The sequence below is a fragment of the Dermacentor andersoni genome, chromosome 7 (assembly GCF_023375885.2).
Source record: "Dermacentor andersoni chromosome 7, qqDerAnde1_hic_scaffold, whole genome shotgun sequence".
Classification (NCBI taxonomy): Eukaryota; Metazoa; Arthropoda; class Arachnida; order Ixodida; family Ixodidae; genus Dermacentor; species Dermacentor andersoni.
The window spans coordinates 167338058-167364328 of NC_092820.1; the positions used below are offsets into that span (position 1 = coordinate 167338058).

General features: G+C 46.9%; 1 protein-coding gene across 1 annotated transcript; it reads right to left on the bottom strand.

The window, feature by feature from the left end:
• Positions 1–2631: 2631 nt before the first annotated feature.
• Positions 2632–24901, bottom strand: LOC129385285 (uncharacterized). The gene is made up of 5 exons (XM_055071759.2): positions 24450–24901; positions 20450–20701; positions 18655–18861; positions 5735–6023; positions 2632–3044 (listed from the first exon to the last, which is right to left on the bottom strand). The coding sequence occupies exons 1-5, from the start codon at positions 24765–24767 to the stop codon at positions 2878–2880; spliced, it is 1233 nt and encodes a 410-aa protein (XP_054927734.1). The 5' UTR covers positions 24768–24901; the 3' UTR covers positions 2632–2877.
• Positions 24902–26271: the final 1370 nt, after the last annotated feature.

Here is a 26271-nt window from a genome sequence, read left to right on the forward strand (position 1 = left end):
TCGCTCCCAGTGTGCCATTGGCACACCGTCGCCAGTGTCGTGGTGTCATCTTTTTCAGCTAAACATCAATGTCCTGCAGTCCTTGTGCAGTAAACAACTTAAAGCTGAAAAATGCGTATAAGCATGATTTTCCTTCTCGCGAGCTTTCTCCCTGTTTTTCACGGCAATTGTGCGTTACAGTGAAAGTGAAAAAATATACGCCACGCAAGAAGAGGGTTTAGCTATATTTTGTCTATTTGAACAACGAAAAGCTTCAAGGTGAGCTAAGTTCCTCGTCAGTAGCAATCACGTATGAGGACGCATTTCCCCTGCCGGTTATTGGGCGGTAATGCTGCCTTACACAGAAGCAGCCTTGTACCAACTTCAAGGTGAAGTTAGGAGGTCTTCCATCCTCACGGCTTAAGCAGAGGCATTTGCATTCGCCGCAGTCGAGTCATTTGTGTTTCGTTCTGCTCGCTGACCCTGCAGGACCTTTAACAAAGTTTATCAAATCCAATCAAAGTTAATGGTTAAGTATTCATGCAAGATTTTGTTTTCGTTACTTTTACTGTAATAGGGCATTTATTAGAAGAGCAAATGAGGGTCAAAGCAGAACATCACGAATTTCGAGCACACGCACCGGCACCCGTACATCAGTGTGATATCGCAAATTTCAATGTATTTCTTCGTATTTAGCCAGTTGGGGCTTAGTAAACGTTTCTCAAATTTCGTAAGTTCAGTCTTTGCAGCTTTTAGAATGCAATGCAGTACATATTTGCCAATAAAAATTTGACCAAGTGCGAGCAGACGCCATCGAAATTCCTGACATCGTGGTGAGGTGTTCCGAGAACTTTTCGGGTGTCATTGCCACCTGTGTTTTGTTATTGAGTCTTTTGTGGCTTGCCAACCCCCCTCCATTAAAACTTCTTTCTGTTCGAGTTGGTGCATACTTGACATAAAAATTGTAGCAGCGCAAACACATGCAACCACAAAATACCAAGGACGGTACCAAAGGTACCAAAGTACCACAGCGCTTATGTCTCGTACCACAGCGCTTATTTTCTAGTAAGCCTGAACCTATTTTTTCTGTTTGTGCCCCTTAAACTAATTTGCTATAATACTTGCTTACGCAAATCAACTTCCGATTATGTACCCGGTAGGTTAATGCGTCGTGACGTCACAGTATACTGGCTCGCTGCATTGCGGCGACCACTGCGGCGCCACGAGGGAGCGCAGCCAGAAAAAACACTCCCAGGATTCATTATTTATTTATTTATTTATTTATTTATTTATTTATTTATTTACTTTTGGAACAGCGTCCCCATGCCTGCTCTGATTGCTACACGACGTCAACGAACTTTACTCAGTGTCAAGTACGACACGATAATGTTTCTGACGCCCGGTGCGGCATTTCGGGGCCAACTTTAGCATCTAATTAAAATACGTTTCCCAACTTTCATACTGGGCCGCACATGCGCAATTGATACCGTGATAGCACGACGGCGCAAACGCGCGTTGGTTGTTCTTATAATTGCTATCGCAATAAAACCAAGGCATGCGGCGACACAGGCACAAAAGTAAGCGATGCGGTGGGGAGAAGAAACTTTTGGCACAAGACGCCGTTCGACCTACTGATTGAGACCGTAGTGTAATGCCATGACCTAGAGTCACTTGCGGTGTTATCTGCCCCTTGCTCCTGAGTAACAAAAACATCTCTACTTCTGGATCGCTTTCACTACGTAAAACAATTTTATAAGATCCAAATTCTTTCTTTTGCTCCCGTTACGATCTGTGTGGGTACTCTGTATTTACGAGTGGCAGAGTCCGTTGAATGTGAGATACGCGTATGGGGAGGACCGCAATTCAGCGATGCCGCGCCATTTCATCTTAACTTATCTGCTTGTGTATGGCAGCGACCACCACTGCCACGACAAACCGTTCTAGATTTGCACTCACGCACAATTCCGATCAGCTAGGTGCGTCTTATAAAACGAACCGAGCTACATACGCGCTGCAAGCCCGCTCACATCTCTGTAAGTAGCACCAACTTTCTGAGTGTATAGCAGCATGGATGAAAGAAATAAACACGGAGAGACCATTGAGTCACGCAGCCAGCCTTGACAAGCGCACTCTTTATCGGTGGAGTCATCCCCTTTACTTTATCGCTTGCAGTATCGGCCCGACACGTGGCTCACGTGACCTCTGGGAATCAACGTATTGGCCGCGGTTCTTTGGTTCGTAGTAGCTTTTAGATGGTGTCCAAAACCCGACGTCTATGACGTGTTTCGGGCTACCACAATAGCTTCCACCACATGCAACCGGCAAAAGCATAGCCTTTAAAATATGCACATGTCTGCCCAGAGAGTGCCCCCAATGGGGCGTGGATTCGGACACCACCTCTTCATGCCCAACCCATGACCTCTGAGAGTCAGCGTACTGGCCGGGATGTTTGTTTCCCGGTAGCTTTTAATTTATGGCTACTGGTTTGGCTGTCCTGCCGTAGCTCTGCCTGCAAAGCGGAAGCACTAAAACCTACCGCGCACTCTGAGGTCACGATCAATTGTCGGGCCGATACGTTAGGCTTCGGTCATGCTGTACAATGTTCTCTCCTAGTTCTTGCTTTCATCCATGTATACAGCATATCAATTCGAGTAGCAGTTTGGTTCATGTAATTTGGAGCGTTTTGGCTTTGCATAACGCTTACAATATATCCGCGTCTCTCTTGCATGAAGTTGGGCTTGCAGTCGAAATAGCCACAGAGCAAATATTTGATGCGCGGCAGATAAAGAAAAGAGCACTGCCGATGTACGATCCGATGTGCGATCTTGCCGCTGTTCGCGCGGTACAGCCAGAACGCGGCGTATCCGCATTGCTTCGGCTGCATGAAGACCCGCGTAATCAGTCTTCTGCACTTCGGTGCCCTGGGTCCTCCCTCAAAGCCTTGACGGCCCGTCGTCGACGGTGTCTTTGGCGTCGCGGTGGCCGTTCCTTACACTGTACTCCCGCAGCATTCGGCGTCCTAGAAGTTTCGGTGTTCGAATCCGTGGAACGCGAGGAAGCTGCGCCTAATGTAAAGACAAATGACATTTTCTTAGCATTTCATACACGGTAACACCGTCAACTTCCCGCTGAATAATGGCATTACACTTAGAGAAGTGCCCCACTGCATATGCCCGAGTAGCGCCATCGCCATACTTAACCCAAGCCCACCTCGAACACCTTTCTGCCTTTCGTGTGGAGTGCGCTCCAGGTTTCCGGTGCGATGACTTGAATGTGTTGACTCAAAGTGTGTTCCTTCCAAAACATTCTGTGCTTGTTCCATATGGGCCTCGTTTTTTTAAAGTTAAGCCACAAGAAGTGTCTGCTCATTCAGAAGAGCAGAAAATTGGGTAAATTGGTTTAGATTCATGTTTGTTGGCAGCGCAAGAGGCGAAGAACAAAGACAAATGACAAACATCAGTGCCATGTTTGTCTCTTGTTTTCTTCCTCTTCGTCTCCTTGCGTGCCCCACAACCATAAATGCATCTTCATTCTTCGGGTTAAGTATAACAGTGAGTGTACGCTAGGGACACCAACACACCAACAGAAAAATATTAATCACACTATAAACGTCCCTGTTTTAGGCGTTCAAAATTTGCGTAGAAGTTGGTTCAATGTCAAGATGTGTACCAACAGATGAAGACACATTGTGGTGTAAGTTTTATATGAAAAGGGGTAAACTGCCTCACACAGGCTGACCGACGTTTCGAAAGGTGAACCTGTGTTTGTCAAAGACGCCCTTGTCATCCCTGACATGTTGGCGTGCCAAGGGCCGCGTTTGACAGAGATAAGTTCACCTATGGAAACGTCGACCCGCATGTTTGTTTAACCCTGTTTATCCAACACTCATTCCACGCTATCAGAAGATACGTAGATAAGTAGGAAACTGTAGTCGCGAATACACGTGGTGTGCTCTAGGTAACGTTAGCGTCCCAAGGTGGCGCCACCAGGGCTAACGCAGAAAGTCTGTGTCGCCCATCTTTTGGTCTTCCGTAAACTATGGTCATCTTTCTCAAATAGCTTGTCCAAATAGTCATTATTATGAAATTGAGGTTTACTGGAGACGCAGACGTGACGCAACCACGTTGAGGCGCATACTTTAGCTATATTACTCCAGTGATCAACAGTATTCTACTTAGGTGCCGGTGTAAAGTGTCTGTAGCGAAATCGTATTTGCGGCACAGCCGTCTTTTTTTTATCCTTGGTTTAACACACCTATGTAATAGAGTGGCACAATAACCCCCTTTTTACAGGATGAACACCTATCCATATAACACAAAATAATTGCTGGCTCTCCCGTAATCGAGAGTAGATGTAAGCATGAAATGGGAACCGGCAATGTAGATTGGTTATAGATGATACTAGCCACAATTTTAAAATGGGTGTAGTACATGTTCGCAGCGGCACACCCCACCACAGCCGACCACACCACACCGCACCTCTCGAGGCGACGCAAAACCCGCGCCGCGGAACTCATGCACCGCGGGCGTTCACAAGAGCATAGGCCACCCTGTATCAGCGCCAGAAGATGACGATGAAGCATACGGCGCCCTGTATCTGTCTTTTGAACGTCGCTATTGTAAATGACAGAAAACTTCAGCTTACTAGAAGTTACAGCTTGAGTGATATTATGAACAAACATTAGGAAGAACACGGAAGCATTATTTTTTTTAACTTGTAACTAAGAGACTGCATTTTCTTAGGTATTGACTGTTCGCCCGGAGGATCTCGTTTTGTTCTCACAACTTGTCCGGATGTTCTCATTTGAGTTCCCGGATAACGGCTCTCGCTTTTGGCTCAAGGTCACTTGAAGGTCGCCGACAGCTGGAGCTAAAAGCATTTCATGCTTAAAACGTTTCTAATGCAGTGAACTTAGACAAAGTGTGACAAGATGTGGCTACCGCTGTTGTTACTGCCGTCCACGTCACCGGCAACCCGGTTAGTATACTGAAACACTTTTCCGTAAAGGTCAGGGTCCTTCACTACTTCTCTTGTGGTCCGGAAACTCCCGCGTATCGATATGAGGACGTTTCTTACGCAACCCGCACTGAACTCCCCGCGGCGCACACTCGGCGTTCGCTGCCCCCGGATAGCGGAAGGAGGCAGGTGCCCCGTCGCGTCGACCAACGGTTCGCACATGAGGGCCGAGATGTATTTGCAGACACTCGAGTCAGCAACGATTCGTGTACATGGAATGTGACGCACCGAGCGCCTGCGACTACCGCAAGGGCAGAACACAGAGCCACTCAGCGAGCCACACTGAAGCAAGCTGCCAAAGCACGTGAATGTCCGAAGGCCGGGGAGTTCAGGACACAAACAGATGGTCGCTCACGTACCTTGTCGCTTGCGTCTCCTGACTGGCAGTCGTCCTTCCCGCCGCTCGGCTCCCTGCACGACGCTACCACGCTAGCCCAGCCCAAGCCCCTCCCCTACGTCACGCCTCACGACCCAATCGGAGAGCCGCGCTGCACGACGCCTCGGGACGCGGACGCTGCGCTGGGAAAAACAGCAGGGGGCCGAGGGGCAGACGTTTGGGGGTTACTCGCACTGGTGAATGAGCCCGTAGCCAGACAAGGTCCCTAGACCACCAAACGCGCTGGTGGCACATAATGTCTATATATAAAAGCTCGAAGGAAGTTTCGTCACCAAAAGTATTGAAGGACCCTCGTATTACGTATAAAGACAAGGCAAAACTTACTGATAACAGGCAACCTACACTTTGCATTCGGTTTGGGCGCTCGGTTCCGAGTCGAGACCGATATACCCGCCAGCCATCGGAGGGCCGCTGTACAGAAGGCGTGGACCCGTCCAGCAGCTGCAGCCTCCGGCCCCCCCTTGTGTCCCGAGCAGATCCACGCCGCGATGACGATGCAGGAGTACATGTACTGCTCCTTCTTTAGGGCATCGAGTGCTGCCATTATCAGCACCAACGAAAATACGCCCGCGGCAAAAATGAGCCCGGCCATGAAGATGTAGAAACTGCCTTCGCTGTACTCGTACATAGCCTGCGATAACGCGAAGGCAAGCATTGATGAATAGGATGACAAAACAATCGGTTACAATGTTCGAGAATCACGGAGACCAAAAGTCTCAGTCCTTGAATCTGAACTTCAAGTTCAGTTTGTTTACTTACAAAAAACTTGCAGTTTCGCCCGAAAGGCGAAGCATCGCTTGCGATAGCAAATTACTACACAGCTATACGAAATAAGGATAGTAGTTACATTGGCCGTATAAAGTTGTAAACATTCGCTTACTGGCTAAATTAGCAAGCACGATGTCACGTGCCGAACAGGTAAACATGAGCACATCGCGCTCAATGACCGCGCAAACTCGCTGTCGAAACGCTAGAGTGAGGGAACGCGCTAGCAGCAACGAGCGAATTGACGTTCGCGTTGTCACTCGCTTCAACGCGAACTAAACGTCGAAAGCATAGCGCATACGACCCTACCGACACTCGGCGCATGCACTTGGTCCACATCGCAGATCGCGCGCTGTGGACAAAGTGCGTACCGGCGCAGACGCGTCATGAGATCGCTTTCACGATACCGCGCCCGCGCAGCCACGCCGTAAGCAGCAACCGCCGGAGAAGAACATCTCCCACCCATCTCCCTCGCCGAAGAATGACTGTGTGGGCGACGTGAGACAAGCCCTGTTTCTTTGGGCAATTGCTAGTAGAATGGGTGACAAGACGCCGTGCCGCTTAAGATTTCTGATGCACTTAGATGGGCAGCGATGCTGCGCTGCTTTTTTTATAACAATGGCAGCTTTGCTTGCAGAATGATTGAAATTAATGCCATCTCACAACATAAAGCAACAGCGTCAGCTGCCATACACCACATCATTAACCACTAATGTTTCCAGGGCGCCTTGCACATGCGTAGAGAGAATTTACGACCCTGCATTGTCAGCACTTAGGAAACGCGGATTAATGGCCCGTATTCTCTGTCACCCTTTTAAAATTAGAACGCATCTACCAGTCCTCGTGACAGAGCATGAAATTGTGTCAACGTATTCAAATGCATATTTATTTAGTTACACACAGCTCCGATTCCGGCGTTACTTCGGAAGAAGAGGGAATAAAAGAACAAAAAGAGAAGTACAGTGTAAGTCCATGGCCTACATACAAACAAAACGCACAAACATTCTAGAAAATTGCTTCATATATACCATTGCTTACACAATATTAGTTGCAAGTGATATGAAATCTTATTCAACTTAGAATTATGACAATCGCAAAACAGTTTAAAAATGTTCGAAATGCTTGCCTTCCGCTGCAACACACCACATGAACCGCTCTCAAGTCGAGTCGACAACTCTGCGCAGCATTTCCGGGTCGATACTTCTACAGGCGGTAACGCTTCTCATCTTCATGTCGTTGACATCGGCGGGCTCAACTGCGTGAACGCTCTCTTTCACGTAGCCCCACAAAAGAAATCCAGGGGAGAGAGATCAAAGGATCTCGGCGCCCAAGACATCTCTCCTTCGCGTCTAATCCACTGCCGTGGAAAGTTACAGTTTAACCAGTTCTTTGCAGTGGAGCAGAAATGTGGTGGGACCCCGTCATGCTGTAACCAACCTTGCCGTAGTTCGTGGGCAGGGAGACTCGAGGCAAATTTATCGACGACACCAGCAAGAATTTTGTGCGCATAATTCTGTCCATCGAGGTTCCCTTCGTAGAAGTGAGGGCCAATGATTCTGTCCCCAAGTATGCCACACCATACATCTAGACCCCAGCGAATTTGTTGGTTGTGTTGCCGCAGCCAGTGAGGATATCCTTGCGAACAGTAGTGAGTATTCTGAATGTTCACTGTGCCGTTCCTGCAAAATCGAGCCTCATCAGTCCAAATCACTCTTTGTGCGAAATCCTTATCTTGGTCAATTTTTATTAGGGCGCAATTACAAAAGTCTGTCCGTTTTTCAACGTCTGCCTCACTTAGGTCCTGATGAAGACTCACATGATATGGATGAAATTCGTGCTTTTTTAGAACGTTCCCACTGTTCCCACGCTTTTTCCACATTGTTTAGAAATCTCGCAGATGCTTACATGTGGGATTGCATGCACGCTAGCATGCACGTCAATTTCGAAGTCCTCATCAATGATGCTCTTCTTCGGCTGTCCTTTTTGGTGAACTGAGCCTGTTGCGCGAAAACGTCTGAAGATACTAACAAATGTTGCTTTGGTTGGAACTCGGCGATCCGGATGGCGAGACGCGTACAGACTCATTGCTAATGAGGCAATGCCGTTCGTCTCCGCCATTGATAGCACTACATCGATTTTCCTCCCAACGCAGGACTTGCTCCTTCCAACGGCCCAGCTTAGTAGAGGCAATCAATGGCAAAGGCAAAGGCACATAATGGGAGCTAAGGGGTTCACTCGATGCGCTTGCAAGGCAATGCTTGATCTGTTCGGCACTTTCCCAAACCGCGAAGAATTAAAAAAAAGCGTCAGGCATACACCACTGAAATGCACTATACTCACGCCAGTTCCCAGTCGTCCTTCTATTTCACAGCAGTGTTTTAGGCGTAGGCAATGCAGAGCCCTCAGATCACACACTTCGGACAGGTTTCGGCGCACCTGGAACACCACTGGCAACTAAGGTGCTGCCCGGCAGCTGTCATCTTTGTTTCACGCTTAGCGCTTGCATGACTTTGAGCCTCCGATATGCAAAAAAAATAGAACCAAAGCCAAATCGTAATCCAGCTCTTGATTGCTTCGACAGTACGTGTACGGTGGCCACCGCGTTTTGTCGCCAACTCTGCAAGTCACTTCTTCAGAAAAAGAGCTCGACCAAGCCGCCACGCAAAGTCATCTTTCGGTTTCGCTGGCCACGAACGAAAACCGTGGCCAAGAACAAAAAGTAATCATCGTCGCCTATCACCCTGCAATCTTGTCAGACGGAGCGTCATAGGCAACAGCTGCGTCACACTTGGGAGGGGCCTCATAGCGGGTGCCGCCGTCTCGCATGCGTAATTAGACGGCTCGGGCTGAAGTTTCTGACGTGTATATGTAGGGACACAGGCGCTTTACTAAAATTGTACAAAATGGAATAGTCACCAAATGGCACCGCCTCTGAGTTTTAAATATAAGCACACATGCTAACTTCAATAAATAAAATGTTAATTATCGAATTTCATTAAATACTGACATTACGACGACAATTATCCTCACAGTTTGCGACCGCCTGGCCGTATAACCTAGGTAGAAAAATGGCTTCTGTGTACTCCTTTTCTCATCTTTTTTTTTAAATCCCGGTAAGTCTAACTTTGAACACCCTGTATATATGCTCACATTGATCTACACGTACAGGCACGGCCACTGTTAGCAATGACACGGGAGCCCGTGGCAGTACCGCGCGGAGCGCCACCGCCGGCGCCTCGCGAAATGTTGCGGCGCAGGCGCAATCAAAGCTTTAGGGGGGCAACCGGTGCGTTGTCTTCTGCTACGCTCCCTCCGCTTCGCCAACCTTGGCCGCGCACGCACTGGTATACAATACAGATGCTGCGCACTAGCGGCTCTGGGTATTCATGAAAGTTCTGCGAAAGCCAAATGTATGCAGGCTGATTTAACATGCTGCATGCAGGCGCGCAGAATTGATAACCTGAATAATACTTCCATGGCTGTTCTCATTTGATACGGAACATCTTAATTCTTCTATTGCTTTGTAAAAAAGAATGCATTTTTCGTAACTCCGTGCTTCGAATGTATTGCGTAATAAATCTAAATCATCACTTTCCGGAGACTACGGCTGGCACCGTGGCAAATCCACTTGGGCGACAATCGGAGCAGCCATCCGCCTATGCCCCCAGCTGTGGGTTCACGATCGCTTTCGTTAATATTTTTTTTTACATTAGTGGTGTTTCGCGTGAGTCAGCACCAGACGCGTCCGCGTTTATGCCGACACCGGTTTTGGCGCTGGGCCAAGTTCGCTATGTTCACACTTCTAATACCAAGTGCACCGTCGACCGTATACTTCGAAGTGTCCAGTTGCGAATCTCGAGAAATCTTCGAAATCCCTGAGAGCGATCACCCGAGAATACTGTCCCTGTAAGACCACGCATCCAGTTTGTGTTGTTTTTCGTGGTGTTTTTTCAGCGAAATGTGAAAGATAGCGAGTTGCGACATAACCCGAATATATTTAGCACGGAGAGTACATTTTAGAGTTTCTAAGCCATAATTTGTTCGACATAATAAAAGGCTTTTGCGCCGGAACCACACGCACCAGAAAGGGGACAACACGGGCGCCCGTGTTGTCTCCTTTCACGTGCCTGTGGTTCTGGCGCAAAACTCGTTTATTATGTCGGATAACCGACTAGCCCAGCAGTTCACTCTTCTAATGCCCCAACCACTGGCACGCGCCGAAAGCTTCGGCGCGCGCTGGCAAGCGAATGCGTCGCTTCGCTTCGGCTGGAGGGAAAGGGCGCGCAACCACTGGAGACAAGCTCCGACGCGCGCCGAAGCTCGCTCCTCGGCTGCGGCGCACTGTTGCTGGACTACTCCGTCTTCATCCGTCAAAGTCCGGCCTAAAACAGCTTGCTGTAAACTAAGCTCGAAACAATAAGTTATTGATCTGTATGTGCTTTTAGATATTAAAAACACGTTTGAATAATGAATATACACCTGCCGCAACAGTTTGTTTTTATTTTTGAAGTAACAATAGTGTATAAAATATCGACATCAGCGCTCGCGCGTCGTCTGTCTGCAAGATCGCTTTGCAAACACCTGCACGACGATGCCATATATCAAAAACTGTTGCACCATTTCATTTTTTGGTAGCTTATTGCACAGCCAACTATGTAAGAATTAGGCGTGCAATGTGTAACTGAAAAAAAATCTGTGTTGGAAATATTGCCACGTAGTAGTGACGGTAAATGAATAGTGCCGGCTCAATCGCAGTGATAGCGGCTAGCGATGTCGGCAATCGTAGAAAATCTCATCTGCGGGTAAAGCGCGTCGGTTTGCATACGGCAGTCGTCGAAAGTTACAGCCTATTCGCTGGTGTCCGCGTGCCTTCCAGAAACTACAACACAATTCGTGTCGCGTATGCAATCAGATTAGCAAGGTTCGTCGACAACAGACAGAACCATCGATAACATTCGCGAAACTTCCGATACGTTCAGGTGCATCCTGCACCGAGCGATAACGTTTAACATTTTTTAGCCGGTGAAATACGGTAACCGGATACAGATAAAGCATCCGTGTCAATATAATTATGCTTGTTGGTGCATGAGAGAAACGTGAACAAGTGGGTTCTGAGAAAATCAGCAAAACAGAATTGAAACCCCTGTAGCACTCAAAAAAAAAAAAAAAAACTAGAATAGCTAAAATGTATGCAATTTGTATCTTGTCTCCCCCCAATTCTTGATTCTGCCAAATCTAGCCCATGGAGCACCTCTATTATTCTAGGTTGTTTTGACGCATCAACACCCCATCCGGAGGCCTTCACATTGAGTGTATTGCTACAAAACATTTTCACAGTGTAAGGGCCATGTTCTATTGTAACTGGTTTCCACATATCAAGTTTGCCTTTCTTTACATTAATCAAATGACATACCGTCAGATAATACAAGCTTGAGAATTAGAGGGTTTTAATAGGAGTCTTTCGTTGCCCTTTGCCAAGTCGTACTATTGAAGCACTTATTCGAATGTATGGGAGCAGCTCATTTGCATAGTATAAGAAATATATAAACAGGTTATTTTCACAATTTATACACTTCGTCACCACAAAAAGAAAAATTGCAGTTTATTGTTTTCAGCCTGCTATGATGTTTTGACTGAGAAAGATATATTCAATTTGTTCTGCGAGGCCCGCAATAATTGCTGTGCCATATTATTTTATTGCACAACACTGCATACAGTTGCCAGCCATTATTAAAACTCAGAAGAAATAAATAGCACAATGCATATGATCAGGCACATAGCATATTATTGCACTTTCTTAATTCATGCCAGAACGACGACCACAGGCGTCCTTCTCCAACAAGGTCAGCATCCATCGTGCCTCCTTACCATCGGGCTTCACACCCTCAGCACGTTCAACCTCAGCTCTGTGGTGTTTAAAGCAACCTCAAGTGCGTCTTACGGTTCCAGGGATAAGAAAGAAGACCGTCCTGCCTACCTTGGCCTTGAAGCAAGCAGCTCTGGATTGTTTGCACACTTTCTACTTTGATCGAGTCCACATATATACGGATGGTTCTTCCACTCAGACCAGCTCCACCAGCGCAGTGGTTATACCATCACGATCACTAAGCATCCAATACAAGATTTCTCATTTGACAACATCGACCGGTTCGGAGCTTGTTGCCCTCCGAGGTGCCGTTGATTATATTAATAACCAACCGGCTAATCGGTGGGCAATATTCTGCGATTCAAAGGCGGCCTTATAATGTCTTCTGTCATCTCTCCGTCGCGGGTCATGTGAACAACTCGTGTCGGAGATACGAGAAATGCACCATCACATGATCATGAAAGGACACGACGTCGTGTTTCAGTGGCTGCCTGGTCATTGCGGTATCTCCGGCAACGACCTCGCTGACGAAGCTGCTACGAAAGCCCACGAAGGAGCAACCCTTATTTCTGTACCTTTATCGCAGACTGACACAGCCCAACACTTAGGCAAGCTAGCACACTCTTTTGACATTGGAAAAGTGGCACACACCTGGATTCACTCAACATCGATTGCATTCCCTCGATCCCTCTATGCAACTGCGGCTGTTACCAGGTCTTCTGCGAAATGAGGAAACAGTGCTGTGCCGCTTACGTTTGGGCGTCGCATTCACCAGTGCATATGTATTTTTGATTAGAATGGCTGATAGCGCCGAGTGCAATGCCTGCGGTGTCGAGGAAACCATAGAACACCTAATGTGCTACTGCCCATCTTTAGAAGATGAAAGGCAAGACCTCTGCAGAGCTCTCAATCAGCTAGATGGAAAGCCGTTCACCTTGAACAAGATCTTGGGACCATGGCCTCACATATCGCAGCTACAAAAGGCCACAAAAGCGCTGCTGTGATATTTGAAAGATACCGGATTGAGTCAGCGTCTGTGATCCAGACTGAGTGACCGACTGATATCCCCAGTGGACTTTCTCTTCTTTTAATCTTTCCGTCCCCCTTTCCCTTTCCCCAGTGTAGGGTAGCCAACCGGGCTCAGTCCTGGTTAACCTCCCTACCTTTCATTTATCATTTTCTCTCTCTCTTCTTAATTCATGCCCTTTTTTTAATTGCACGAAAGCTACTGCACTAAAATAGTATACTAGTACATACTTAAAAAGCACAATTTTATACTACGATAATAGTCAATCATTCAAATTTTTATTGTAGTGCCCAGGAACAGCTAGAGAGCCTTTGTACTGGTGCACTTAACGAGCACTAACTATGTGAGACAATATGTAGAGAAAACATGAATGCAGTAGACAAAAAAATGGAAGATAGAGAAACAAATAGGGAAAAAAGGAAACGCGAAAAAGTAAAAGGGAGTTAATCCTACGTGATTATTTAGATACACAAAACACAGGAAATGAACTCTGAAGTATGTTTTGGAGTCGAGTCTTATTAGCACAATCTTGTAACAAGCCCAGGCAACGAATGTGGAATGCTACCTGGTATACTGTTGCGGCACAAACAAATGCATATGATCAAGAAGCTTTAAGGAATGTATAATGTCATGGACCACCTTATACAGGAACAAAAGGTGCAGGAACAAAGGCTCAACTGTGGTCGCCAGAATGGCAAAAGTGGTGCTTGAAGATAGACATCAATTTATTCTGGATGCGTTCAATGAGGTCAGAATTAGATTTGCTCATTGCACCCCCCTCCTACAGAGGCATACTCTAGTAGTTGGAGGCACACAGCAGAATTTCAGAAACACAACAGGTGAGTGGAAATCATGCAATATACGGCATGCAATTCCAAGAGCGTGAAGGACATCTTGTGTAATTATCTATGTGATGAGAAGCTTAGCATTTTGTCGAAGTACACACCAAGATCTTTCATTTCATCGACCCTAAGGAGTGGAGCATCACGTAGGGTGTATCAAAATTTCACATGGTGCGTTTTGTACATATAACTTAATGCCATAGTGTTGGAAGCATTTAAGAGTACTTATTGTTTCTGCACCAGTTCGAGAGTGAAAAAATGTCTTTTTGGAAGTCGATGCAGTAGTGAACACTGTTGACAGTCTGAAAGTCTGAAATGTCGGCACACAAAGTCATGCTGTTCATTTATTAAAATGCTCTTAGCACTAACAGAAAGCGAGGAATCCCATATCGATTCAAACACCTGACGCACTGAAGAGGATAGATATAGGTCGGCAGTTAGTAACTGCACATCTAGCACCTGATTTGTGCATGGGCAATGTTCATGCTACCTTCCGAGTGCTAGAAAAGGTACTAGACTTTAGGGAACTATTGAAGATGCTTGTGAGAACGAGGAACAAGTATGCTTCCATACATCTTAACCCTTTCAGACACCACTTTATCCCGTTGATTGAAAAGTTGCTTTCACCACATCTCTTGCATCCTCAGAATCGTAGAAAGTGTACAGCCGCAGCAAATATTAAGAATTTTCAATAGTTTAGCGAGTTTTGTCAAGTTTACAAAATTTCGACTCCATGCGAAAACTCACTACAGGAACACAAAATATGAAAACATGTACTATTTCGTGTTTTGAAAAGCTTGAAAAGCACTTATCCAGCCACTTGACAATTATGCCTGGTGCACGACATTGTAAAAAACAATGAAAGAAGTGAACCCGCTACATACAACATACTGACACAGAGTAACAACACCCAGCCGTCCACCTTCTCACTCATTTTGTTAAAACATTCTGCACATTATTCAAAATTGCAGCACAGTTCCAATAATAAGTGTTTCAAGACGTATGAAACACATTTTAAATACCATTACTTTCATCAGTGCTTTTGCTATTGATGCACGCTCCTGCTGTGCCCAATTGTGTAGACAGCGTCTCAAAGGGTTAAGCTCTGTGGAGGAAATACCATCAACACCACAAGAAAGGGAAAGTTTAAGGCAAAGTTTAAGGCACTTCATATACTTGGAAACGAGGTTTTCATTGACTGTTAGCATACACTGCGCCAGACTGAGAAGGAAGGTTACTTGAAGCATATTTCACACCATATAGCAAACAGAAATGTTCTGCAAAGGCATCAGCAGTGTTCGAGACAACACCACTATTTTCATGAAGAAGACGTACATCTTTGGCACTCCTTTTAGAAGAGAGAGCCCACAAAGCTCCAGAAATATTTTGAATTACATGTCACGCTGGCTTCAACACAATCAATGTGGTCAAAGTAATGATTCTAATAATAATAATAAAAATAATAATAATAATAATAATAATAATAATAATAATAATCTTAGTGGTAACTTGGCACACTAGACTACAAAGAAGGCTGATGCCTGTATGTTAGAGAATCTGATAACCAGCCATCTAAAGCAGGAATTTGCAGGATGCAGAAGACACTTCCTTCCCCTCCACGTGCACACACACTTGCTCAATAACACAGCACAGCACACACGCACACACTCGACAGGTGCACAACACACAGGAGTGCCAATGAAGTCTGGTTCCAAGGAAGGAGAATCCAAATCGCCAGGGGGGTGGAGAGAAAGCTCTGCATGCCAGATATAATCATGAGTTGTGGTGTCGGGCCATACAGGCGTGATGAGGGCTCAGGCTGTGCTGACCACTTGTTCAGACGAAGTGAAAAAAGATTAGTGCTGTTTAGAGAGACGTCAAACACCCTGCAGTATAGACTAGTGCAATGTTGCGTTGGTATTGCAGGGTGTGCTACTTGAGGGGTTTGAGGCAATCCTCGAAGGCTGGCATGAGCTTGTGACAACCGAAAAGACGGGAGTAAAGGGTGCGTATTGTCCGGCGCTGAACAAGCTTAAGTTTGTTAGCGTCGCGAGTTTGGTACGGGAACTATACTGATGAGCAGTACTCAAGTTGTGACAGAATGATAGAAGTGTAGAGTGCTCGGAAAACCTTAGGTCATCAGGGAAGGGAGACACGGGACACAAAGCCAAGAAAGGGCCGGTGCTTACATACAGTGCTGGTGACATATGCGGAAAAGTTGAGAGAACAGCTAAATGCTACACCCAGAATGGGAAGAGCCCGAACAGTCTTTATAGAAGTGCCTCCAAGGAAGAAGGTTGGACGTGCAGCAGTTTCGTTGTGGCTGATTCGCATGGCAGCACTTTTTACGGTGCTACTACAAAGTTTGATATTGTAGGCCCAGTCGTTCACCTTTACGGAATGTATTTGTTGTAAGCACATATGCTGTTCATCGGCATATTGTTGTTGTGGAAGCGTTAACTTGTTAATCAAACACATTCTGGGCAGATGCATTAGTAACTTGGTTTTGAGTACATCTTTGTCCTGACTACAATTTATAGTATCGCAGCAAGAAACATTTTAGTAGAGGCTGAAGGGATTCCAGCAGTTTAAGCATACTGACTGCACAAAACACTGATGACACCTTTTCACCTTCCCCACAATGCACTCACACCATCTACACTTTCCATAAGCAAAAAGTGAGATAAAAATTCAATTACAGTTTCATTGACTCAGTACTTGCTGCTTCTGAAGCGGGCATCGAAGTAATCGTGGTATACGCTGCTACATGCATAGGTCTTGCATGATGCAGGTCCTGCTATGCACTGCACACAGGGCACACGTTGCAAACAGATAATTTCTTTTTGCAGTGCTCAACTATAACGACACACTGACTCAAATATGACTGCGTTGCCACGTATGCTTCAGTGCGTCAGTGTTCTTGATTGCTACACGAGCGATTTATCCCCAACTAGCCCAAAAGACGGTCGCACTTGAAAGAAGTGAGTGAATGAGTACAGTGAACTTGTACTGAACTGGATTCACATGCCGAATAAAAGAGCGCAATGTCATCTGAAACAGGCGGCACGGCTGATTATGTAAGTACTTCCAATAGTTCGGCTACTAGTGTAGTTCGCTTTCGGGAGTTATCTTTACCACTGGAAACAGCGCAGAGCTTGCCCGTTAAACTTGAGTCAACCGACACCACACGAAACACGCCGCGGTTGACCAACCCAACTTCCACACGGTTCATTCACCACATCACAGGTCACACGAAGTCAAGAGTGCCATATTTTAAATCACTGCAGCACCAAACGGACCTGAAAATTCATTTCCTTCGACAGATTTCTCAGGTGAGTTCGTTCACTCGCCAGTTACGAACTCGATGGACGCGCTAGGCCTACGCGTAACGTAAACAACATCGGCGATAGGCGAGTGTTGATTATCCAGACTTCGGAGCTCGTAAACGTGTTTCCATTCGTTTTGAGCACAACAAAATGCACATACAACAAGCACAGACGTTGCGGCAATCGTGATTCGGTTGGCTGTTTTAGCAGACGATCGTACCGAGCCCGGCGGAACCCAGTGGGCAGGTTGGATTAGTCGGCGTCGTTCGAAGTCGCTTCGGATCCACGTCGCACTGCCACAACCTACGGTCGTCGGTCGGTTGATCGTGTCGTTGTCGGCCTACTTTTACAACACTGTCTTTCAGGAACACTGTCGCGCGCGTCGTGCGTCCAAAACACTCGGACGATCGTTGGTGCCGGCGTCTCCGCACGGTCGGCCATTACAGTCCTAGCAGCCCGAGGCTCCGCAGCCTCCGATTGGTTGACGCCTGCGAGGCGTCGCAGCCTCCCATTGGTGCACGCCGGCGCAGCTTCGCCGCGCGCCGGCAAACTTCTAGCATCGGCAGTAGACGTAATCGCTGCGCGACGTTCCGCTTCAGCGAGTTCCCGACCGACGCTTTGACGCATTTGACCCTTCGGCGCGCGCCGAAGCTTTCCAGCGCGTGCCAGTGGTTGGGGCATAAAGCATAATTTGTTCGTCCAGAATAATCGAACTTTTTCTACCATGTAAACGAAAACCACATTTAAAAATAACAATTTACCGCCGCAAACTTATTTATGGTGTCGGTAACTGTCGTTGATTTAATGCCACGTTTTATTCAGGTTAGGCATGTACATCAAAATTCGGCACCGTGTGCGCCATGGTGCCCGGTTTTCTGTCTGATTTCCGGCACTCTGTCAAGCTGCATCCCGCAGCTTTCAGCCCTGCAAACCATTCCGAGATTGTTACTGGTAAAAAAAATATTAAACGAATTGGATTAGCGTCCATTTCTGAAGAATATGCTTTTCCAGAGACACGTGAGAACCCAATATGCAGCACGTTCCGATGGACACGATCCCTGAAAGCAGCATGTGCAGTATACGCATCGCGCCTTCTTATCCATTTTCAATGCTGGTCTGTCACACCCTCAAGCAAAATTACACCCTTTTGCCACACAACGATAATCGTCATCTGCCTTGTCCGCATTTCCTTTCTTTACAGCGGCGAGCCCGGTACCTCCCAGTAACGAACGGCATGCGCGTTATCAGCATGACATAGCATTCCCGACAGGAAAGCAGCGGGTGCGGCGTTTTCAAGAAAGGAAACGCAGGCAAGGCAGACGACGATTATCGTTGTGTGGCAGATATATACCCAAATGGGTGTACCTTTGTCTAAGAGTACGCATGAAGCTGAAGACCATTGTGCGGGATGACGAATCAGTCGCGTCGCTTCGTACCTCGACTGCGCGGCCACGTTCAGACTCAGCGAGCCACGCATACAGACGGGCCCGCCAGCACAGCGCTGTGTCGTTCGGCGACGTCGGGCACGAATCCAAGAGTGGCTGGGCAACCGTGGTTGGGCCTTGCGGCGTGCAGGCGAGGTACTTGCTGAAGCTTTCGTAGGTGTCCAGCAAGTTCGCCATGAGGAAGCACGCGATCACCTCCTGTGGACAAAAGGCGTTGAAGCCTGAATATGTTAAAGCGCGATAGCTTTTTTTGTTGTTGTTGTTGGCTCTGACACCTACGTAGGGGTTTCTCGGTTTCTGTCTGACCATTTGTGACCTTGACAGGGGCCTACATACAACTTTTCGACAGCGCTTCATTGTGCCTTACATATATATATATATATATATATATATATATATATATATATATATATATAAAGGGTGAATCAGACATCCATCCATTCATAGCAATTGCTACGAAGGAAACACGTACGGGTTCCTCGAAAGAAAAGCCTCGCAGTTGAAGAAAATTTGTCCTGTTCCGGGAATCGAACCCGGGACCACCGCCTTTCCGGAGCAGCCACTCTACCATCTGAGCTAACGAGGCGGCTAGGAGGTGCCCCGAAAAGGTGGTGGTCCCAGGTTCGAGTCCAGTACCAGGACGAATTTTTCGCAGAACTATCACGTCACATATATACGGGGTGTCAGCTAACTTTCACCAAGATATTAAAGCTACCCAAGTGCTCTAGAGAAATCGTACCGACTGCATAGTAGCCGTAGTCGTATGTACTTACGGCCAGTATTTTTTTGTCACGAAGTACTGCCTAATTAATTACTTTTAATTATGAACTTTTTAATTATTGCTTGACTCGCATATTAATTGCAAAATTGTCGGGCACCTCAACTAACCTCTGAATCAAGCATTTGTTTAGTGCTCAGCTTTGCCTCGTTGGTTTTTCCGAGAAAAACAAAAGCGTGCGAAACATCCAAAATACGAAATAGATACGCGCTCGCGCGCCGCTACTCAAGCCTTGGATACACGGCTTCACTAGCGGCGGCAGCTCGATACAGGGCTTCACGCTATGAGATGGTCGCGGCATCAACAGAACACGCCGCAGACGCATTGATAAGCGTTGCGGAGCCTTGTACAATGCGGCGATGAGAGAATGCAGCCGTATATGTTTCAATGGTTGCTTGTAGGCGCTCGAGTGGCGGCATGCGAGTGCGCATCTATTTAGTATTTCGCGTATTTCACGGGCTTTTGTTTTTTCTTGGAAAAAACAACCAGGACCACTTCAGCACGAAATAAATGCTTGATTCGGAGGTTATTTAAGGTGCCTACAACTTTGTAATAGATATGTTCACGATTCTAGCAATAATTAAAAAGTTCGCTAATTAAAAGTAAGTAATACTTCGTGATGAAAATAACTGGCTGTAAGTACGTACGATTACGGCTACTATGCAGTCGGTACGATTACTCTAGAGCTGTCTCGCATTTTTAAAATCTTCGTCCAAGCTAGCTGCGACACCATATATATATATATATATCACCCTTATGTGATGGACGCACGCCAAAACGATCTCAATAAAACACATTTACGAATTTCTCTCCCCGCATTTTCATACTAAAGTACCTTCAGCATGAGCCGACGGGAACGGTTAGAATAGGCAACCGGAAAGAATTAAACCGGCAAGACATTGCCCGGAATGCGATTCGCCTTAAAACAAACCGAACGGGATGCCGACGCTGTAAGCACGTCTTTATAACTGCTACACCGGAAACCAAAATCGAGCACCACGCCCTCACCGCGATTCCACGCAGGAGCAGCAGGGCGGTCACGACGCACGCGGTGAACAGGAGCGCGTTCAGCAGGAGCACGAGAGGGAACGCGAGCGACGCGTACAGGTAGCGGCTCCGGATGGCGCGAAGCTTGCCCACCACCCAGCACACCAGCCGCGCCACGGCGGAGTACAGCGTCGCCCTGCTTATCACCGCAACGGCGAGGTCGAGGCCGAACACAGTTGCCGGCAGCACCGGACTGACAAGGGGCCACAACAGCTGCAGCAGACGCGCGCAAAGCAGGAGCCACTGATGAAACGTCTCCAGGAGCACGCTGGAAAGGAGTGCTAGATGTTAGCCTGGTGCCAAAAAACGTGCACTCGCCAAGCATAAAAGAAAAACAAATAACAGACGTTTCGGGCCCCGTACGGGTCCCTTGATCATTATTAAGCATGGGCGCGCGGCTATTTATGGGTGAGGTGGCGCAGCGTTCGGGTGTATATCTCGGGAACATTATACCCCGCGTCCTGCTTATCGTCTGCCTCGTCGATTGGATGTAAAATAATTCTAAAAGCAAACGGGCAGATAAGTGTTTCTCTTTTGCGATGACGGCTGCCGAGTCCCAGTCAATGATGTGACCGGTGATGTGACCGGACACATCATTGACTGGGACTCGGCAGCCATCCTCGCAAAAGAGAAACACTTCTCTGCCCGTTTGCTTTTAGAATCATTTTACATCCAGTCAGCTACACGCACGATAAACAGGACGCGGAGTAATCTTCCCGAGATGTACACCCAAACGCTGCGCCACATCACCCATAAATAGCCGCGCGCCCATGCTTCATTGTCATCGAGGGACCCATCGGGGCCCCCCGAAACGCCTTTTCTTTATTTTTTATTTTATTCTTGGTGAGTGCGCGTTCTTTGGCACCAATTGTTTCCTTGCCAGACAAATAGACTTGACTATAGATGTTAGCCTACACTTAATAGATTATTCATTCGAATCTTCGTTTGAAGAAAATCTTTCCTCGTTAGCGTTGCAAGTCAAAAGTAAGCTTTCTTTTTTTTTCGGCATTTTGCAGCAAAAGGAGCGAGATGAAGTCGTTGATTAGTGTAAAACGCAGTGCACTCTTTTTTTTTTCACTTTCCTTTATTCGTATGTTTTTATTTTGCGTTTCGGGTAAGCATTCGTTTTTGCTGCGGTAAAAATTGAATGAAACAAGTTGAAATATACCAGCAGACGAAAACACGGGTGACGGTTGTCTACTCTTTACGTTTCGTGTTCTACCAAGGTGAAGACCCACGTCCCAGCTAGACCAACAGCGAGTCCTACTCGGGCATTTCTTTAAAGCACATACGGAACGCGATCGCACTAGCGCTTCATTAAAACATACAAATACGATCTTGTGTCTGATGCATTATCTAAAAGCGCGAATTTAACGACTAGAATCGTCATATCTAAACATTTTTGTCCAGCAAACATAATTTCTTATTCTTTACGTAGTACTGGAAGCAGTGCAAACGACTGCTTTACCTTTCTTCCTGTTCCTAATGTGTAGGTGGAAGGATAGTTAAAAAATAATGGGGGGGAGCCAGATTTTGAATCACTCTAGCCCTGTATTAGAGAATCTAAATTGTTTAACGAAACAGTACGTCAGCTTACTTCTAGCAGAATAAATTTACTGCATGTTGTCAGTAAAATTTCTGCCTATTAGCACACTGATCTCTTTTGCAGCTGGCATCTGGCTGTTGTACTTGTCATTCCACAGAGTATGTTGTTGTGCGACGTCAGTTCTGATGTGTGTGTCCTTGTTGTCATTGTATCCCCTGTTACTTACTTGCTTCTTAATTGTAATTTCCAATTTGACACACTACTACCTACGCTTCCAAAAAGTTATTTTGTATTCCGCTGTAGGATCTTCGCAATGCAAACTAGAAATGAAATTAAATTCGAAAGCAATGAGTAGGCATTACTAAGATTTCAAGAAGGCACGGCGACCTGTCTTTCGTTTGAGTCATTTGTGGCCTTAGCGAAGCTTCACTCCATGAACGACAGCCTCATTTGAAGTTTTGAAAGTGTAATCTGTCAACCAAAGTTAACTTCACGTTTATTAGTGAAACAGACTGTTGAGCGAATTCGAACAAGTTGGTATCTAGAAAACCGCACATGAAATGAAAAGAAAAATAAAGAGAACCGACTGAACAAGCTCTTGTCCAGTGGTTCTTTTGTCCTTGTTTTCATCCCTTGCTTAGTTTCTTAGCTAGGTGCATAATTATGTTTGGCATCCGCTTAAAATAACGCAAAATATTCACAAAGAAAACCCTACAGGTATTCGAACTCTTCGAAGCTTTCCATCTGGGTGCTGCTGAGTTCGACGTTGCGGTTTCAATACTGGCCGTGGTTCCCGCATTCCTATGGGAACGATAAACAAAAAACAGCCGCCTACTGTATTGGATGCACGCTGAAGAACCCCAGATGGTCAAAATTATTCCCCAGTCCCCCAATACGGCGTGGCTCAAAATCAGATCGTGGTTTAAGCACGTAAAACCCCAGAGTGACTTTTATTTTTTGTTTTACTTTCTATCTGCATTCGTCCAGCGAGATAAGCCACGGTAGCAAACAAAAAAATGAAAGCATAACTTCTCATTACTTTTTAGTAAAATAGCAGATATGATAACGTCAGTGTTACGTCGCGTACATACTCGTAGCAGTATTTTTGTAATTCACCCGCTGTCGTGGGTCAAGGACTGTGACTCCACTGCTGAGAGCGAGGTCCAGAGTTCGATTACTAGCCAATGTGGCCCCATTCCAATGTGGTCGGAATGGAAAAACACCCGTATACCTAGATTTGGGGGCGTGGTAATGAATCTCGTGTGGTCGTATTTATTTCGTAGTCTCGAATTATGACGCCCCCTATAGCTCACTTTATAACTCTCTATACGGTTTCGAGACTCAGAAAGTGCAATATTTTCGAAACTTCCTGCGGCACCAAAACTGCGGAGACATTTAGCTCATTTTTATCAACTCAGCTCCGCAAGCTGATTTGCCTTCGCACTCTTGACCTCATAAAGACAATTTCTCTTGCGAACGTTCGTTCCTTGCTGAGGCTCTCTTTGTTCAACCGTCGTTGACTGAATAAAGTCTTGGCTTCCATGTGATCCCATATATTTTTAGAATAACATAACAGCCAGTTCAGTAACGATACCTTCAGTACGCATTGTATTACTCGAATGAACTTTTGTATTTCTTTAAAATATATTTATTGATCAGATTGGAGTTTATTGTATTCTAATGCAATGCTTTACTAGTTCGCTGTCAATTCAATAGAAATTTGCACTGGGCGCACATTAATATATATAAGTTATATTATTGCCTATACACTGTGATGGCGCTTGCTGATAGGCTCACAGAAAGATGTATCAGGCGCATCGTCAGTGAGGGCTGTTACAGCTGATAAAGATTTTTGAGTAAGTGGCAGAGTAAGGTCATGTACATTTTGTGGTTAAGTTAGTGTTGGAATCGAAGCCAAGTGCCAATTGGTTTTGATGCGGTTTCATGGTTGCACGTAGTGAAAGGATGTATGAATAATTGAAGTGGATTGCCAATGTGTGTTTGCCTATAAGTTTCCCAAACTTGCGTCAAACATTTTGCGGACCTATTGAGGCAAACGGGTACCAATCTTGATAAACTGATCATAATTAGGGCCAATGTGTCCAACTAAAAATCGCAACGTTTTTACTGGACTGAGGCTATTGGGCACCAACAGACGAATGGACTCCTGGTTCTAGTTACGAGAAGTTATCAGGCTAACACGCTATTAGTTGTCTTATTAGTTTTCTATCGGAAATTTCGCTAGGATTAGTCGCAAATTCATTCAGCTAATCTCGCATATTATGGTTACTTGGTTTGTCACCACAGGAAAGGAAGCAAGAGATAAACTTTTTTGTTCTGCAGAGGGGCTAGCGCAACGTCTTAAACTTGGAGGTCACTCTGCTATAACCACTAAGCAGCGTGTTTGCGGCTCACCCAGTAGCAAAGGACAGAGCACAGGTCGTTCATGTTGAGGGGGCCTTCGGGTTCCGGCACGTACTCGCAACAGCACTGCTTCTGCCCAGGACACGTGCGATGGTCCCGGTCCGGCTCGGTCAACTGGGCGTTCGTGCTTGCCTCAGCTGCTGTCTGAAGGTCGACCTCGTGACTCGCACTTTGTTCTTCGGTTGTCTTCCCTTCGTGTTGTTCTCCTGGCAGCACCTCGCCCGCCCCGTCGCCATGGTTCCGTAACAGCACCCACCCGTCGTCTGTATCGGGCTCGGCTTGCTGCTCCTCGCGGTCGCGCTCAGCCATGACCTCTCGCCGCGTCTCTCGTGGGACTCCGGGAAACGGCCACCACAGGCCTCGGCCCCGGAGTGTGCGCGGGTGGTCACAGGCACCCTCAGTCTCGCGATGTCGTTCTTAGCCGTTAAGTATATGGCTCACACCCACTACGGGGAGTAGCAGAAGGCTAGCGTTCAAAAAACAAAAGGGGGGAGTGGGGGGTTGATAACAACATAAAAGACAAGTGAATTATGAAAATAATAATCAAGAAATTATTTATCAAAAGGACGGTTATTATTCAGAAACACGTAAGATTCAGGAAGTACGTCAAATGCGAAGGCGAAATGATTTTGAATACTATCGATAAATTTTAGAAGGAACCTATGATTATTTCGGCTAAATAACATTGTGCTTTGCGTGTCTTGTGCAGATACTCGGAAATTGACCAATTACACGTTCCTGTGGCTGAACCCGAATTCGGAGGCTCCGAAGGAGAGAATCTATTCTGTTACGTTTCGCCTACAACGCGCGGTAATGCCGGCGCGGATGCAACGGACGCCGGGGCTTCGCTCAAAGCGGCAGACATTTTGGCCCGTTCGACGCCGCCGCAACGCCTCCCCGCCAAGCGTGTCCAGGCGTGTTTCAGTGCCACGTGTCTTCGTATGTGCGTGTGTGTGTGTATGCCCACGCTTGTCAAAGCGCGGCAGCCGGGGAGCGGAGCTCCCCAAGTGAGGAGCCAGCAGGTCTGTCCGTCGGCGGGTTGGCGATGCGTCACTACACTCGGCTCACCATGTCTCTCGGCTCGACCGTGCGCGCCGTCGTGGGCTCATGCTCCGCCGTCGCGTGGGCTCATCCCGTGACCTTCCTTCTGGCCCGCGACGCCGAGAGTATAAGAGCAGCTGCCCCCGGACGCCAGGAGAGAGACTCCGATTTGTACTGTTGAGTTACGTGCTCTCCCGTCTCTCCACTTCGGTCGACCTGACCGGCCGCTCTTTTGCTATGTTAGAATAAACAAGTTGTTCTGTTACCAGTCTTCTCATGCTTTGCCGGGACCTTCGGATGCTTCCAGTGCCCCAGGCCGCCAGGCCAACGCTACCCTTGGGGCTTGCGACCCATTGGCAATAACGGGCGTCAGCACCGAGACCCCAACAGCTGGTTGCCAGCGGTGAGATCGCGACAACGGAGGCCAGCAGCGAAGAGATGCGGTTGAATGTATGCTGAGCAGCACAACGACCATCCGGGAGCAGTGCAACGAGCCCTGTGTGATGACTGGTTGCCTGCAGCGGAACGACTGCGCTGAATTCTTGGCTGCGAGGTTTGGTGAGTGCGGGACTTTCTTCTTCGGAGTTTTGCCAGGCTTTTGTTAGTGTTAGAAACAGAGCTGGTAATTGTGGTTGTCGTTGCTGCCGGGTTAGTTTGCGGCAAGACAATAGTAGGCAGTAGAGAAAGCAGCATTCAGAGCAGCCATGGATTTGAAGTCGTTGCGCAAACCGAAATTGCTGGAGCTTGCAAGAGAGTTGGGTCTGGATGTCTC

Excerpts from the sequence above, each read along its gene's own strand:
- LOC129385285 (XM_055071759.2), bottom strand. The coding sequence starts at position 24,767 with ATGGCTGAGCGCGACCGCGAGGAGCAGCAAGCCGAGCCCGATACAGAC. Across the intron at positions 20,702-24,449 it reads GCTCTGTCCTTTGCTACTGG|CTGTTGTGGCCCCTTGTCAG; the intron begins GTGAGCCGCAAA and ends CGTCTGCTGCAG. Across the intron at positions 6,024-18,654 it reads AACGTGGCCGCGCAGTCGAG|GCTATGTACGAGTACAGCGA; the intron begins GTACGAAGCGAC and ends GCGTTATCGCAG.